The 14,664-nt window shown below is 47.7% G+C and overlaps 1 protein-coding gene and 1 long non-coding RNA gene across 2 annotated transcripts in view; one reads left to right on the top strand and one right to left on the bottom strand.

The window, feature by feature from the left end:
* LOC101167438 (potassium voltage-gated channel subfamily A member 1) overlaps positions 1-5,941 on the bottom strand; it is a 6,820-nt gene extending 879 nt beyond the window's left edge. Inside the window, exons 1-2 of the mRNA XM_004086976.5 lie at positions 5,298-5,941; positions 1-5,130 (exon numbers count right to left, since the gene is read on the bottom strand). The exon at positions 1-5,130 is cut by the window's left edge and continues 879 nt beyond it. Coding sequence (XP_004087024.1) covers positions 3,494-4,984 — 1,491 coding nt within the window. The 5' untranslated portion in view covers positions 4,985-5,130; positions 5,298-5,941 and the 3' untranslated portion in view covers positions 1-3,493. The remainder of the gene's footprint in view (positions 5,131-5,297) is intronic.
* LOC144989498 (uncharacterized) lies at positions 5,617-14,135 on the top strand. The gene is made up of 3 exons (XR_013653731.1): positions 5,617-5,734; positions 7,439-7,750; positions 7,829-14,135. It is a non-coding gene; the product is annotated as an uncharacterized LOC144989498 (long non-coding RNA).
* The last annotated feature ends 529 nt before the right edge of the window (positions 14,136-14,664 follow it).

Below are 14,664 nucleotides of genomic sequence, written 5' to 3'. Positions count from 1 at the left end.
CACATCCGGACCCGCCTCCACTCATGTTTCTGCTACAGAACCGGAAGATCTGGTTCTGAAGGATCCGAAACGCTTTCACGGGTTCAGATGAAAACAGACAGAATCAGAGAAGAAAAACCAAATCTGACCAGTTCAACGTCCTCAAAGACAACAGCATCAAGCTGCTCCTCTGCTCCTCTGCTTCAACATCTCATTTGAAGATCAGCCAATCAGGAGTCTCCCTTAGTCACGTACAACTGTCGGGGGGGTCTTTTCAGGGTTAACTGGGGGCTTCTCCTCCTCCATGACCGTTGTCACGGTAACTGTTTTCTTCTCTTTTGTCTGATGTTTTCCTGTTTGTCTGTCCCCCTCTGGTTCTACCAGAACCCCCCAGCCTGACGCTGCACCAACACCCCCCCTCACCAAAGAGGGCAGAGAGTGGAAGTCTGAACAGAACTTCAGGATCTGGAGGTTCCTGCTGGAATGGATCCAGTTTAGGAGTTTAGGAACCGCCTCCAGAACTCAACTCAGGACCGGTTCAGATGACTCAGTTTCTGCTCTCTCCTCCTCCTTGTTGCCCCCCCCCCCCGTGCTCATCAGTTTCCAGCAGAACCGTATTTGAGTTACTTGAACCTCCGATGAAGACCGGGCCGTCGGGTGGGGAACGTCCGTGTTTTCACACCAGGGGGGGCTGCAGGGAGAGACAGGAATCTGGCTCTTGGAACTGCCCATAAATGATGCCCCCCACCCCCCTCAGAGAAGTGGATCCTCCATTAAAGCTTCAAGTCAAATGCAAAGGAGAAAAATGAGCCATATTTCATATCTGCAGCCCCCCCCCCCCCCTGCGCTTCTGCAGCAGCGCCATTTTGCTGGCGTGCAGAGCGACCGCCGCCTGTGGAAACGTTCAGCCTCTGCAGAGGGGGGGCGGCGTGCCTCCTCGGATCTGTCAGCCTCCCTCTGCGCTCAGGACGAGCCGTCAGCCGTCTCTGAGGAGCGCATGGGGGAGGGGGGCAGATGAAGGGCAGAGGCCCGACCCTCTCAGCCCGACAGCAAGCAGAGGAGCTGCAGGTCAGACCTCCGGTGGTGAGGAATCCCCCTCTGAGCTCCACCTGAACGGCCACGACCCCCCCGGATCAGAACCCTCGACCACTGAGCATCACTTCACGACCCCCTCCTGACCAGAACTAACAAGAACCATCAGTCATTCTTTCAAATCAACAACATCCCACTCAGGGAATCAAACCAGGGACTGACCACTGCAGCACCACGCAGCCCTGCAACAAACCAACTATTGGTTCATGGACAGATGACCTTTGACCCCATTTCAGGCACAGAAATACTAATGGAGTCCCCCTAAACTGAGCAGGTAACGTTCCACCACTTTCACCAGCTTTCCATCTGAGCCACAACACCACTGCTGCTGTTCAGCCTCCATTTGGGTTTATTTAGCTTTAACTTTACATTCTTTGGTGATTTTTCATTCTTTGTTTGTTTTCTTCTCGTCTTCAGACCCACAGACTCCATTTGTTTTCTGGAACGGACTCACGTGTTCACAGCTGATCAGTTCAGATTATTTTGGGTTGGAGTCCAGGGATTGAATCTCTGGTTTGTGTGGAAACCTTTGCTGATGTTGTCTGAGATGAGAACTCGGGGCTCAAACCTCCTCCACCAGCGGAGGGCCTTCCGGCCTGTAGTCCTAACCTTTGACCTTCAGCCGCCAAGGGACACGGCGCCACCTCATGGGCTCACCCGGAGAACTCTGACGAACCAGGAGGAATCAAACTCTGGGGGGAGCTGTGGGGCAGCGGTCGTCATGGTGACAGCTGTGCGTGTCCCGTGGTGAGTTTTCAGGAGGAAGAGTGTCTGTGGTGCGGCAGCTGAGCGCGGTTATGGCAGGACGAGCTGAGCTGCTCTTTCTGCTGACGGGAGGCACTTTGATCAAATCTATTTGGAGACGTGGTTCAAGGCACTGCAGACTAATTTTAGATCCACGTCTCTTGGTTGGATGTTGCTCTGCCTTCCTTCCTCAGACACCTTAAGGTCAAATTCCAGGGTGAAAGGTCACAAACACCGGCTCATTCTAGCTGTGAAGAACAGACGGAGGATGGAACTCTGAAACCTCACTTTGGTGGAGATGAAGCTCTTTTTCTGTGATTTTTTTGTGGCCTTCTGACAGTTCATTCAGTCATGCACCTCTTTGCCCCCCCATCCTCCAGCTCCCCTTACAACTACAGGCAGTTTAATACTGACGTCATGCATTGAGTATACGCAGCTATATCATAGCTAGTTAGGCCATAATGTGGTAGTATTTTGACATGCCATGATCTCAAGAGAAGAAGAGTTCCTTTTCCCTTAAACATTCAACACGGAAATGCTCCCAAAAAAAAAAACGACGACACGTAGCCAGTGCACTTTTGGTGAAAACAAATGAGAAAAAGAATCCAGGAGAAGACAAAAATGTAAAAAAAGAACTGAGGTAACGTCATGTGCATGCTGACACAAGAGAAGAGAGTCTCCACATGCTTTCGTGTAAAGGACAGTTGCATGGTGTCCCACAGGGCCCCCCCCCCGGGGCGGCAGCAGCGGCTGTGGCAGTGTACATGATACTCCATCGAGGCGCCACACGCTTCCTATTCGCTCCTGCTAAGGTGCCTGAAAAAACTGGGAGTAAACGCCCGGCTGTAATCCAAACGGCTCCGGAGAAACGGGTTTCATCGTCCTGAAAGGTCCAGAAGGTCTGGATTGTAAACCCTTTCTAATCAGATTTTCTTCATCACTTCTATTCTTTCAAATGTACATTTTCATTTCTGTGCAGTGTTGCAGAAAAATTGTTGTTTTGAAGCCTTTTAGTGCCTCCTTTGCTCCAAATAGGTCTTTAAATTCCAATAACAAGGTGCGATAAATATTTGAGTAAGCCTGGTCCATGGGTGACTCAGCAGTAATGAGCTGGATTGTCTAAAATATTTGTAATTATTACATCATAAAACACTAATAACTGTTAAATGTCTGTGAAAGATGAAATCCAGTTTCCGGTGTTAAAGGGCCGCTCCACCATTCCGGTTCTGCAGCACCGAGGAGCTCAACCGGACATGTTCCTGTCCTGATGTCTGCAGTGCTTCGACCCCAGAAGGGTGGAGATCTGACCTGCGGGGTGAGGAGGTCACCTCTGAACGCACAGAAACTAAACAGATTTGTTCAAACCTAAAAACATTTTGGGGCCTTGTCCGGGATGCAAACTCTGTGAAGTTTGCGGTTTCCCCTAAATTTCCTCATCTGACAATAAATGTTTTAAATCCCAAACATCTCAGGCCTTTGAACCAGCCCCCCCCCCCCCCCCCCCCCCCCCATGTGAAAAAGCAGTTTTCAATATATAAATACTCTGCTTCAGTGTTTGCTCTTTTTGTGCTTTCCTGTATGAATTGATGGACATTTGGATTAAAATGCCCCCCCCCAAGGGGAGGTGTAGCATCCATGTCTTTCTACAATATTTACAGTGTTTTTCTCCAGGGGGGGCTCACACGTCGGTGAGCAGCTTCCCCTTGTTGACGCAGTTCTGGCTGGGAGCCGTGCAGTTGGCAGTCCTCAGGTTGGCTTCCCTAAAGTTATCGATGCTGTTGTTCAAGTCCTCGTCTATCTCCATGTACTCCGACTTGCTGATGGCCGAGGAGCTGCGGCGACTAGAGTTGCTTTCCGACGCCAAGTTCTGGTTGCTGACGTTGAGCAGCTGCGCCTGCTCCTCGCCCTCCGTCTCGCGGTGGTAGAAGTAGTTAAAGTTGGAAACGATGACCGGCACCGGCAGAGCGATGGTCAGGACGCCGGCAATGGCGCACAGCGACCCCACGATCTTCCCCCCGATGGTCACGGGGTACATGTCCCCGTAGCCCACCGTGGTCATGGACACCACGGCCCACCAGAAGGCATCGGGGATGCTGGTGAAGAAGGACTCCTTGTCCTCGGCTTCTGCAAAGTAAACAGCGCTGGAAAACAAAATGACTCCGATGAAGAGGAAGAAGATGAGCAAACCCAGCTCCCGCATGCTGGCCTTCAGAGTCTGCCCCAGGATCTGGAGCCCTTTGGAGTGGCGGGACAGTTTGAAGATCCTGAAGACCCTCACCAGACGGATCACCCTGAGAATGGCCAACGAGGTGGCCTGCTCCCCCCCGGCCTTCCCCTCCTTGTTGTCTTGGTCGTCAGCCAGCTCCGTCCCGAGCGTGATGAAGTAAGGAATAATGGCAACAATGTCGATGGAGTTCATCATGTTCTTGAAGAAAGCTGCCTTGCTGGGACAGGCGAAGAACCGCACAATCAGCTCAAAGGAGAACCAGATGATGCAGAGCGTCTCGACCACGAAGAACGGGTCCGTGAAAAAGTTGGCTTTGTAATAGATGGTACCGTTTCCCACCACCTGGATCCGGTCGTTGGGGTCCTCCTTCAGCTCCGGTAAAGTCTCCAGACAGAAGATGACTATTGAAATGAGGATGACCATCACTGAAACGATGGCAATCCCGCGGGCGGGCCCCGAGCTCTCCGGGTGCTCGAACAGGAGCCAGATCTGTCGCTGGAACTCCTTCTCTGGTAAAGGTCGCTCCTCCTCCCGGATGAAGCCCTCATCCTCCCGAAATTTTTCCATAGCTTCAGCGCCCAGCTCGTAGAACTTTATTTCTTCTGAGAACATGTCCAGGGGAACGTTGACCGGCCTCCTCAGCCGCCCCCCAGATTGGTAGTAATACAAGATGGCGTCAAAACTGGGACGGTTCCGGTCGAAGAAGTATTCGTTTCGTAGGGGGTCGAAGTAACGCATCCGCTTCTTCGGGTTTCCAAGCAACGTTTCAGGAAACTGAGCCAGGGTCTTCAGCTGCGTCTCGAAGCGCAGCCCGGAGATGTTGATGACCACCCGCTCACAGCAGTCGTGGTCGTCGTGGTCGTCGTCGAGCGGGTAGGGGTCCTGCGGGTGACCCGGCAGGGTGGAGGTGTCGTCCACGTTCTCCGTGGACACCACAGTCATCCTGTTCCAGGGAGGAGGTGGTGTTCAGATGAAGAGGGCAGGGTGGAGGGAAGAAGCTGCCGCTGGTTTCAGGAGATGCACAGATTCTGCCTCACCATCATCTTCATCATCACCGCCATCATCTCTGAGCTGATCATCTTTCAAGCCTGGAAGAAAGCAGAGCGTTGAGTGTGAGGAGAATCCCGGCGGCTGCAGAGCATCACGTCCTGCGGCTCATCTCAGCGCACAGCCGTCAAGTTCTGCTGCATCTCTGCACACTTTCATCCGTCTGAGCATCTTCATCAGAACAAACCAGAACAGAAAGCCAACGTACCTGCAGAGCTGTGCCCGTCTGTGCACCTATCCCACCTCCACCCGGCTTTAAGCCGGTATCGCCTTTCTGGATCTCTGAAATATTAATAGACTATGTTGTCTTGGTCCACATCCGTATCCTCTTGGTGTTGGTTTTCAGCTGGGATGCAGGAAGAAGAGGAGGAGGAAGAGGCTTCAGGCGGCTTTGAACTGCGACTCCGCAGCCAAAATCTCGGCTGACAGTCGGAGAAAATCACACAGGAGCTCCGGGAAGGACGAGCGGGACCGGGCTGCCATGGCGGGAGAGCAGGACTCTGCGGCATCCGCGGGAGCCGGGGGAGGGGGAGGGGGGCCGGTGCAAGAACCGAAAAAGAAGAAAAGGTTTGAAAGAAAGAAGCGCGAGGAAGCGGGCGGGAGACCCGCGCGCTAATTTGGAGACATATTGCGGGATTTCATGAAGTGAGTGAGAGAGGGAGGGGCTTGAAGAAGAAGAAGCGTGAGGGGAGGGGGGGGGGGGTGTCCGACGCAATGCAGCCTCACTGTACCGCACAGTTGGTACTTCAGTCTCTACTGTATGTGCGCAACCGCAGCTGCGGCTCCGCAGCGCGCGCGCCCCATTCCAGGTTCTGCTGTGGAGCGCGCGCGCTGCAGCATTATGTAAGCAGCTGCGGGTGTCAAACTGTCCGCGTGCAGCTGCAAGAGTCTGCAGCGCGGAGCAGCGCGGTCTCCTGATTGGCTGCAGAGCCGCTGCTCCCCTCCGAGCGGCGTGATGGAGTAAATACCAGCGTGTTTCCATGGTAACAGGAGGACAGCTCCAACTCCACACACGAGGAGATCCACAACAGGAAAAAGAAAACTCAGCGGTTCTCCGATCAATCCAAGATCTGATCCAATAAAAGACCCCCACCCCACCCCACCCCACCCCAGAAGATCCGTTTTGATTGAAAGATCTGAACGTTCAGTAAAACACAAATAAAAAAGCCCAATAAATGACTGAATTACAGATGAAACATGCTGGTCATAAAGTTGTGGGGATGGGAGTCGGGTTACAGATGCCTGAAACTTGCCCCAGAGGTGGAAACTTTGACGTGTCAGAGTGAGCTCAGCATCTTTCATCGTTAGCTGATGAAGAGGAGTCTTTCAGCGCTGCAGAATCTGAGCTGCTTCCTGTCTGAGGAGGCTCCGCCTCTGCAATAACCCTTGTGCTGTCTTAGATGACCCCCCCCCCCTTCCATTGAGGTGTTCTCCCTACCATGACAAAGGTGGATAAAGGTGGAAAGATTTCATGTAATTCATGGACACCAGTGAAGATCACAAATCATTGAAGAAAAAAGGTTCAGAGCACTGTCTAGTGGGTCTAGATGACCCACCTCCCAGTGGTAAAGTGCCTAGGATAGAACAAGGGTTACACACACACTGAACTCTCCAAGAGGACCAAGTTTAAAAAGATGAAGATCTTTCCTTTTTTCATGGTTGGGCATAAACCTGTGGATTATGCCAAAAATCACACAAAAGGGAAGAAAAGGCAGGATTCTGAGCTTAAACCGACAAAGAACAAATGATCAAAGTCTTTTAATGGATCTCTAGACGAGTAAATCAGAGAAACGTGAAACCTGACGTGAAATGTGATCACAGATGGTTTTTCATTACAAACAGTCCGAGATTGGGAAATGCAGGAAAGCTTTGAGAAGGACGAGGAATTCAACCGTCAGCCTGAAGGGAGAAGAAGGGATGTCCTGTGATGATGCCCTGAGGAACGCCATGAAGTTCAGCATCTCTGTCTGTTGGTCACAAACATCAGAGTCAGAAAACCATCCAGGAATGCAGAAAAATATTTCTATTTTTGTCATCAACAGTAAAGAAAACAGAAACACAAATAAAAAGAAACAACAACTGCTTGTTCCATCCGATGGCGGTGAACTCATCAACAGAACATTACAGGAACATCATGTTCTCCACCTGATCAAAGACATCACTCATAATGATCTCATTTAAGTTTAACCAATCAGATTAAAACCAAATGTGCATCTGTGTGTGTGTGTGTTTTTGTGTGTGATTGTTTGTGTGTGTGTAAATGTGTTTGTTTATTCAATGAGTACAGGATTTGTTGCGAATAAACAAAATTCCACAAATGGTTGAAAATGTTTCTGCTTGTATCCATAGGGAGGAGCGAGTGAAGCAGTGGGTGGAGCAACGGGTGGAGTGGTGGCTAGTCACAAGATGATGATGTCATCAGTCTCTTCAGACGCAGCTCTGATCACAAACTTGTTTTCCTGCATTCTGGAGGAGGTTCAGCACCCTGGACAGCTCTGGTTGTGCTGGCAGCTTCTTTCAGGGGGTGTCGGGATCCCACCCTCCTGCTCCTCATCCAACCCATCCAGCCTGTTTTTTTTTATGCCGCAGAGCGCCCAGCAGATGGACGCTGCTGGGGGGCAGGAAGCTGGGTCAGCTGGGGGTTGCTGGAAACAGGCCCAGGTGAGAGCTGTGGATGGTTATTTCTGGAGCTGACGGCGGAAATGGCCCCCCCTCACGTGGTCTGACTGTTTTTTCCAGGAAAGTGACGGCGAACGAGCAGAACCTTCCTGAATCATCTGAGAGGACAGATGCCGTGTCTTGGTTTGGGGGGCCGTACTATCTTTACGTCTGTATTAGTCCCTCTCAGTGTCCAGCAGCTGGCAGAGCCCACTCCTCACATTTCTGGAGACTATATTTACTGCAGGCCACGCCCCCACTGCCCCCAGGTTGAAAAGGAACATCACAGCAGGAGGAAACGTGAGCTCAGACTTTGACACGTTCAGAGAAATGTTTGTGCTCGGTCACGCACAGGCGGCCGGCGATGGCCCCCACCCATCTGCTGCACTGACCTCCGACCCCCCCACTCTGATCCAGGTCTCAGAGGTCCAAGTGTCAGGATCTGCAGTTCTCCACGGTTCAGTCAGATCCACCCATCTGCTCCAAAGGTGGATTCGTCCACACAGATCACCCCAAGAAGCAGGAACCCAGTCGTCTTCTCAATGAAGAACATGAACAATGTTCTAAGAGGAGAACATGAAAACTGTTCTAAGAGAAGAACATATAAAATGTTCTAAGAGGAGAACATGAAAAAATGTTCTGAGAGGAGAACATGAAAAAAGTTCTGAGAGGAGAACATGAAAAAAGTTCTAAGAGGAGAACATGAAAACTGTTCTAAGAGAAGAACATATAAAATGTTCTAGGAGGAGAACATGAAAATTGTTCTAAGAGAAAAACATATAAAATGTTCTAGGAGGAGAACATGAAAACTGTTCTAAGAGAAGAACATATAAAATGTTCTAGGAGGAGAACATGAAAATTGTTCTAAGAGGAGAACATGAAAAAATGTTCTGAGAGGAGAACATGAAAAAAGTTCTGAGAGGAGAACATGAAAAAAGTTCTAAGAGGAGAACATGAAAAATGTTCTAGGAGGAGAACATGAAAACTGTTCTAAGAGGAGAACATGAAAAATGTTCTAGGAGGAGAACATGAAAAAAGTTCTAAGAGGAGAAGATGAAAAATGTTCTAGGAGGAGAACATGAAAACTGTTCTAAGAGAAGAACATATAAAATGTTCTAGGAGGAGAACATGAAAATTGTTCTAAGAGAAAAACATATAAAATGTTCTAGGAGGAGAACATGAAAACTGTTCTAAGAGAAGAACATATAAAATGTTCCCACCACGGGCAGTTAGTTGACTTCCTGTGACGTCATTTCCGGGTGAGCTATTCCCAGTGCTAGTTGTGTGACTGCTGTCCTCTTGTTTGGCATTAGCCTTACTACTATTGCTTACTCTAAGGGTTATCTGGGTTAATATTCACATCTAGTACCTTTTATTAGCGAATTCACCACTGTTAAACCGCTTGCTGTTCACTTTTCTCATTTTGCTAAATAAACCACTTCTCTTTACTTAAACACCGCTAGCCTTAGCTTAGAACCTAGCATGGCCACCACTCCTTCCGCCTCTCCTCCTCTCTCCTGCCCCATGTGCCATATGTTCAGTGATGACCCTGCCTCCTTTAGTGAAGATAGCGGTAGGTGTGTTAAGTGTAGTCTTGTGTTAGACTTGGAGGCCAGGCTGGAGCAGTTAGAAGCGCGGCTCCGCACAGTGGAAGCTAAGCCGGCTAGCCAGGTCGTTACTCGTAGCGCGGGCCGCGCTACCAGGGCTAACTTAGCTAGCACCCCAGCGCCCTCCCAACAGCCGGGAGACAGTCAGGGGTTTGTACCGGTTGGGAGGAAACATAGTGCTAAACGCAAAATCTTAGAGCACCCGAGACTCCACGTTAGTAATAGGTTCTCCCCCCTCAGCGACACACCCGCTGAACACTCAACTCTGGTTATAGGCTCTTCTGAAGTTAGAAACGTGGAGCTCCCAGCGGCTACAGTCAGGTGTTATCCGGGGGCCAGAGTTGGTGACATCGAGGGGAACCTTAGGATGTTAGCTCAGAGTAAGTCCAGGTTCCGTCGAGTCGCGATTCACGCAGGCGGTAATGATGCCCGACGGAGACAGTCAGAGGTGGTTAAGTTAAACGTAACTTCGGTGTGTAAACTGGCTAAGACGATGTCCGACACTGTAATTTTCTCTGGTCCCCTGCCGAACTTAGTCAGTGATGAAATGTACAGCCGCTGTTCATCATTTAACCGCTGGCTTTCTAGATGGTGCCCAGAAAACGGCGTTGGTTTTGTGGATAACTGGAGCGCGTTTTGGGGGAAGCCCGGTCTCATGCGGAGAGACGGCGTCCATCCCACCCGGGACGGTGCCGCTCTTCTTTCTAGAAACATTTCTGCTAGGCTTAGTCTGTTAACCTGACAATCCAGAGACGAGACCCGGGCGCAGAGCAGCAGTGGAAAACGCTCCTCTGAGCCTCCCTTAGGGTTAGTGCCGGTGCAAAACCCATGCAGGGAAAGTCAAGCAGGTCCTAGCTTTAGCTTATGTGCTGAAAGACAAATGAAACGAGCGCGTCATAGAAACCTTAAAGTGACAGACAGCAGTTCTCACAAGCAGAATTATGATGTCATTAAATGCGGTTTATTAAACATTCGATCCATTTCCTCCAAGTCCCTCTTAGTCAATGAGTTAATTACTGATAAGAATCTTAGTCTTTTAGCCTTAACAGAAACTTGGCTCCATCAGGATGACTATGTTAGATTGAATGAAGCAACCCCCCCCACTTATGCTAACTATCAGAAATCCAGGATTTCAGGTAAAGGAGGTGGTTTGGCAGTAATATCACAGTCTAGCTTACTTCTCAGCCCTAAAGTTAAAAATGCTTATAATTCATTTGAAAGCATCATATTGTCTTTAAGTCACCCAAACAGGAAAACTCCAAAACCTGTTTTACTCATAATTATTTATCGCCCCCCCCCCCGGCCCATATTCAGAATCTTTAACTGAGTTTTCCGACTTCCTATCGACTATTGTCTTAGATTCTGATCAAACTATAATATTAGGGGATTTTAATATTCATGTTGATGACCCCAGTGACTGCCTAGGAAAGGCTTTTGCAGCTTTATTAGATGATGTTGGTTTCACCCAAAGTGTGAATGAACCCACTCACTGTCATAAGCACACCCTGGACCTTGTTCTAACCCATGGGATAGAGATCAGCCAGCTGAGTGTCCTTCCTCTTAACCCCATCATTTCTGATCACTTTATGATTACCTTCCAGTTTACACTGGAACATCCTTCTGCCCCAGTGAATAAGAAACAACTTAGAAGAACCTTAACTGACCGTTCTGTGTCTGAGTTTAAACACACAGTTCAGCCAGTACTTAGTGATATTCTGAGAAAATACTCTGAGTCCAGCTCCCATAGTATCAGTCCTAGTATAAATGACCACTTTGTTAATGATGCCTTACAAGCCCTCAGGAGTACACTCCATGTTGTTGCCCCCTTGAAACCTAAGTTCGTCAGACAAAACCGAGTAGCACCGTGGTTTAACGCTGAAACTCGTTCTCTTAAACGAGAAACCCGTAAGTTGGAAAGAGAATGGCGCCGCTCCGGTTCAGAGCAGTCTCTGGATATCTGGAAACATAGCCTATTAAATTATAAAAAAGCTCTGCGTAGAGCTAGAAGCCAGTACTATTCAACCTTAATATCAGAGAATGGAAACAATCCAAGATTTCTTTTTAGCACTATTGCTAAATTAACTCACAGTCAGAGCTCAGTAGAACCACATGTTCCTGTTTCTCTCAGCTCTGATGATTTTCTTACATTTTTCGATAGTAAAATCTCAAATATTAGACACAAGTTAAATCAAGTTATTCCTACTATCAGCCCAGAACAGGCTGAAGCGGCAGAAGTGGAGGCATCCATAGAAACCTCTGTAACATTGGACTGCTTCACTGCTGTGGATCAAGCGGAAATAACATCAATTATTACGTCCTCCAAATCCTCAACGTGTCTGTTAGACCCAATTCCCACTAGACTTTTTAAAGAAACTTTTCCCCTAATTAATGATCCCATATTAACAATGATAAATGCCTCTCTGGAAACGGGTTACGTGCCACAGTCTTTTAAATATGCAGTTGTTAAACCTCTTCTGAAAAAGCCCAGTTTGGATCCTAGCATCTTGGCCAACTATAGACCGATATCAAACCTGCCCTTTATTTCTAAAATCCTAGAAAGAGTTGTAGTTAAGCAGCTTTACTGCCACCTACAGGACAACAGCCACTTTGAAGACCTTCAGTCGGGGTTTAGACCTCACCACAGTACGGAAACTGCACTAGTTAGAGTCTCTAATGACTTGTTATTGGCCTCAGAAAAGGGACTACTTTCTATTCTGGTCCTGTTGGACCTCAGTGCAGCCTTTGACACTATCGACCACGGTATTTTACTCCATAGATTAGAGCAGGACATAGGGATCAGAGGATCTGCTCTCCAGTGGTTTAAATCCTATCTGTCCGATAGGTATCAGTTCGTTAATGTAAATGGCCATTCCTCTCAGTGCACTCGAGTTAACTATGGAGTCCCACAGGGCTCAGTCTTGGGACCGATCCTGTTTACGCTTTATATGCTACCCCTAGGAAACATAATCAGGAAACACAGCATTTATTTTCATTGTTATGCCGACGATACGCAGTTGTATTTATCCATGAAGCCTGACCAGAATGACCAGATAGAGAAACTGAACGCCTGCATCAGTGACATCAAGACCTGGATGACAATTAATGACCTCCTTTTGAACCCAGAAAAAACTGAGGTCATTATACTTGGTCCTAAAAACCTCAGAGATGCTCTGTCTGCTCAGATAGTCTCCCTGGATGGTATAAGTATAGCCCCCAATTCCACAGTTAGAAACCTTGGGGTTTTACTTGACCAGGATTTATCATTTAAGGCTCACATATCTCAGGCATGTAGAACTGCCTTTTTTCACCTGCGGAATATTGCTAAGATCAGAAATATACTTTCTAAGAGTGATGCTGAAAAACTCATCCATGCATTTGTTACGTCGAGGCTGGATTACTGTAACTCCTTGTTAGCAGCGTGTCCTAAGAGTTCCTTAAGAAGTCTCCAGCTTGTTCAGAACGCAGCTGCTAGATTGTAAGCTGGAACCAGCAGAAGAGATCACATCACTCCTGTGTTAGTTTCGCTCCATTGGCTCCCAGTTGATTCTAGAATTAAGTTCAAGATCCTCCTGTTAACCTATAAGGCCTTACATGGAATGGCCCCGTCCTATATTAAGGACCTCATAGTCCCTTACCAACCAATCAGAACACTTCGCGCAAAATGCAGGACTGCTTGTGGTTCCTAGAATTAGTAAAAGTACGGTTGGAGGTAGAGCGTTTAGCCACCAAGCCCCTGTCTTATGGAATAAACTCCCAGCTCATGGAAGAGAGGCCGACTCAGTTTCTACATTCAAAGCTAGACTGAAAACATTCCTCTTTGGACAGGCTTATTGTCAGACTAGTTAGTATTCAGAGATTATTTAACTTAATGTTAGTTTGTTTAAATTAAACTTAATAATAACTATTTCTTTTAAAAGGCTGCTAGAAGTTGAAGCTGGGGTAACTATGGTGCACTGGGGTTCTGTCCTCTTTCCTTTTTTACTTCTACCCTTCCTCTCCTCTATTCTTGATCATAATTTATCATTTAGTTCTCCATGCCTCTGTTTGGTGCAGTGCGATTCATGTATTTTTTTCCTCTCCCCTCCTGGGGAGTGGGAGTGCTTCCAGACTCCAGTTGGCTCATCCGTGCTCCAGTTCCTGACCGTTTACCTCGCCTTTGCTCCCGCTCCTACACCTGGCTGTGGATCCTGCCTCTGGCTCATCTCTGGTTCGTCTCTGCTCTGTACCTGACCGAGTACCTCATCTCTGCTCCTGCTCCTACACCTGGCTGTGGATCCTGCCTCTGGCTCATCTCTGGCTCGTCTCTGCTCTGTACCTGACCGTTTACCTCGTCTCTGCTCCTGCTCCTGTCTGCTCCTGTGGTTCCTGTCTCTGGCTCGACTCGCGCCTTTGACTGTCCCCACAACCACGGCTGGATGAAGCTCGTCTGCTGGACTTTATATATGTAGTTGTAGATTTAGATAAGTTAATTCTTCTCTAAGAGTTCTGGTAAATCGCCTGTCCGTCCTGGGGGAGGATCCCTCCTTCATGTGGGCACCCCTGAGGTTTCTTCGTTTTTTCCGGAATCCGTTTTTTTTGGGAGTTTTTCCTTACCGCGAAGGGGGGTCTAAGGGCAGGGATGCCAGTATAGCTTAGTCAGTTTGTTAGTTCATTTTAGTATTTTTCTATTGAACTCTTTGTATTCGTGATCCTTTTGATTTCATGTTTTACTTCGAAGCCCATCGAGACGACCGTTGTTGTGATTTTGGGCTATACAAATAAAATTGAATTGAAAATTAAAATTGAATTCTAAGAGGAGAACATGAAAAATGTTCTGAGAGGAGAACATGAAAAAAGTTCTAAGAGGAGAACATGAAAAATGTTCTAGGAGGAGAACATGAAAACTGTTCTAAGAGGACAACATGAAAAATGTTCTAGGAGGAGAACATGAAAAATATTTTAGGAGGAGAACATGAAAACTGTTCTAAGAGAAGAACATATAAAATGTTCTAAGAGAAGAACATATAAAATGTTCTAGGAGGAGAACATGAAAATTGTTCTAAGAGAAGAACATATAAAATGTTCTAGGAGGAGAACATGAAAATTGTTCTAAGAGAAGAACATATAAAATGTTTTAGGAGGAGAACACGAAAATTGTTCTAGGAGGAGAACATAAAAAATGTTCTAAGAGGAGAACATGAAAAATGTTCTAAGAGAAGAACATGAAAAATGTTCTAGGAGGAGAACATGAAAAATGTTCTAAGAGAAGAACATATAAAATGTTCTAGGAGGAGAACATAAAAAAATGTTCTAAGAGAAGAACATGAAAAC

Source organism: Oryzias latipes, chromosome 23 (genome assembly GCF_053564925.1).
Source record: "Oryzias latipes strain Hd-rR chromosome 23, Olatipes_Hd-rR_3.1".
Classification (NCBI taxonomy): Eukaryota; Metazoa; Chordata; class Actinopteri; order Beloniformes; family Adrianichthyidae; genus Oryzias; species Oryzias latipes.
The sequence above is the reverse complement of the archived record's forward strand: the minus strand, read 5'-3'. Positions and strand labels throughout refer to the sequence as shown.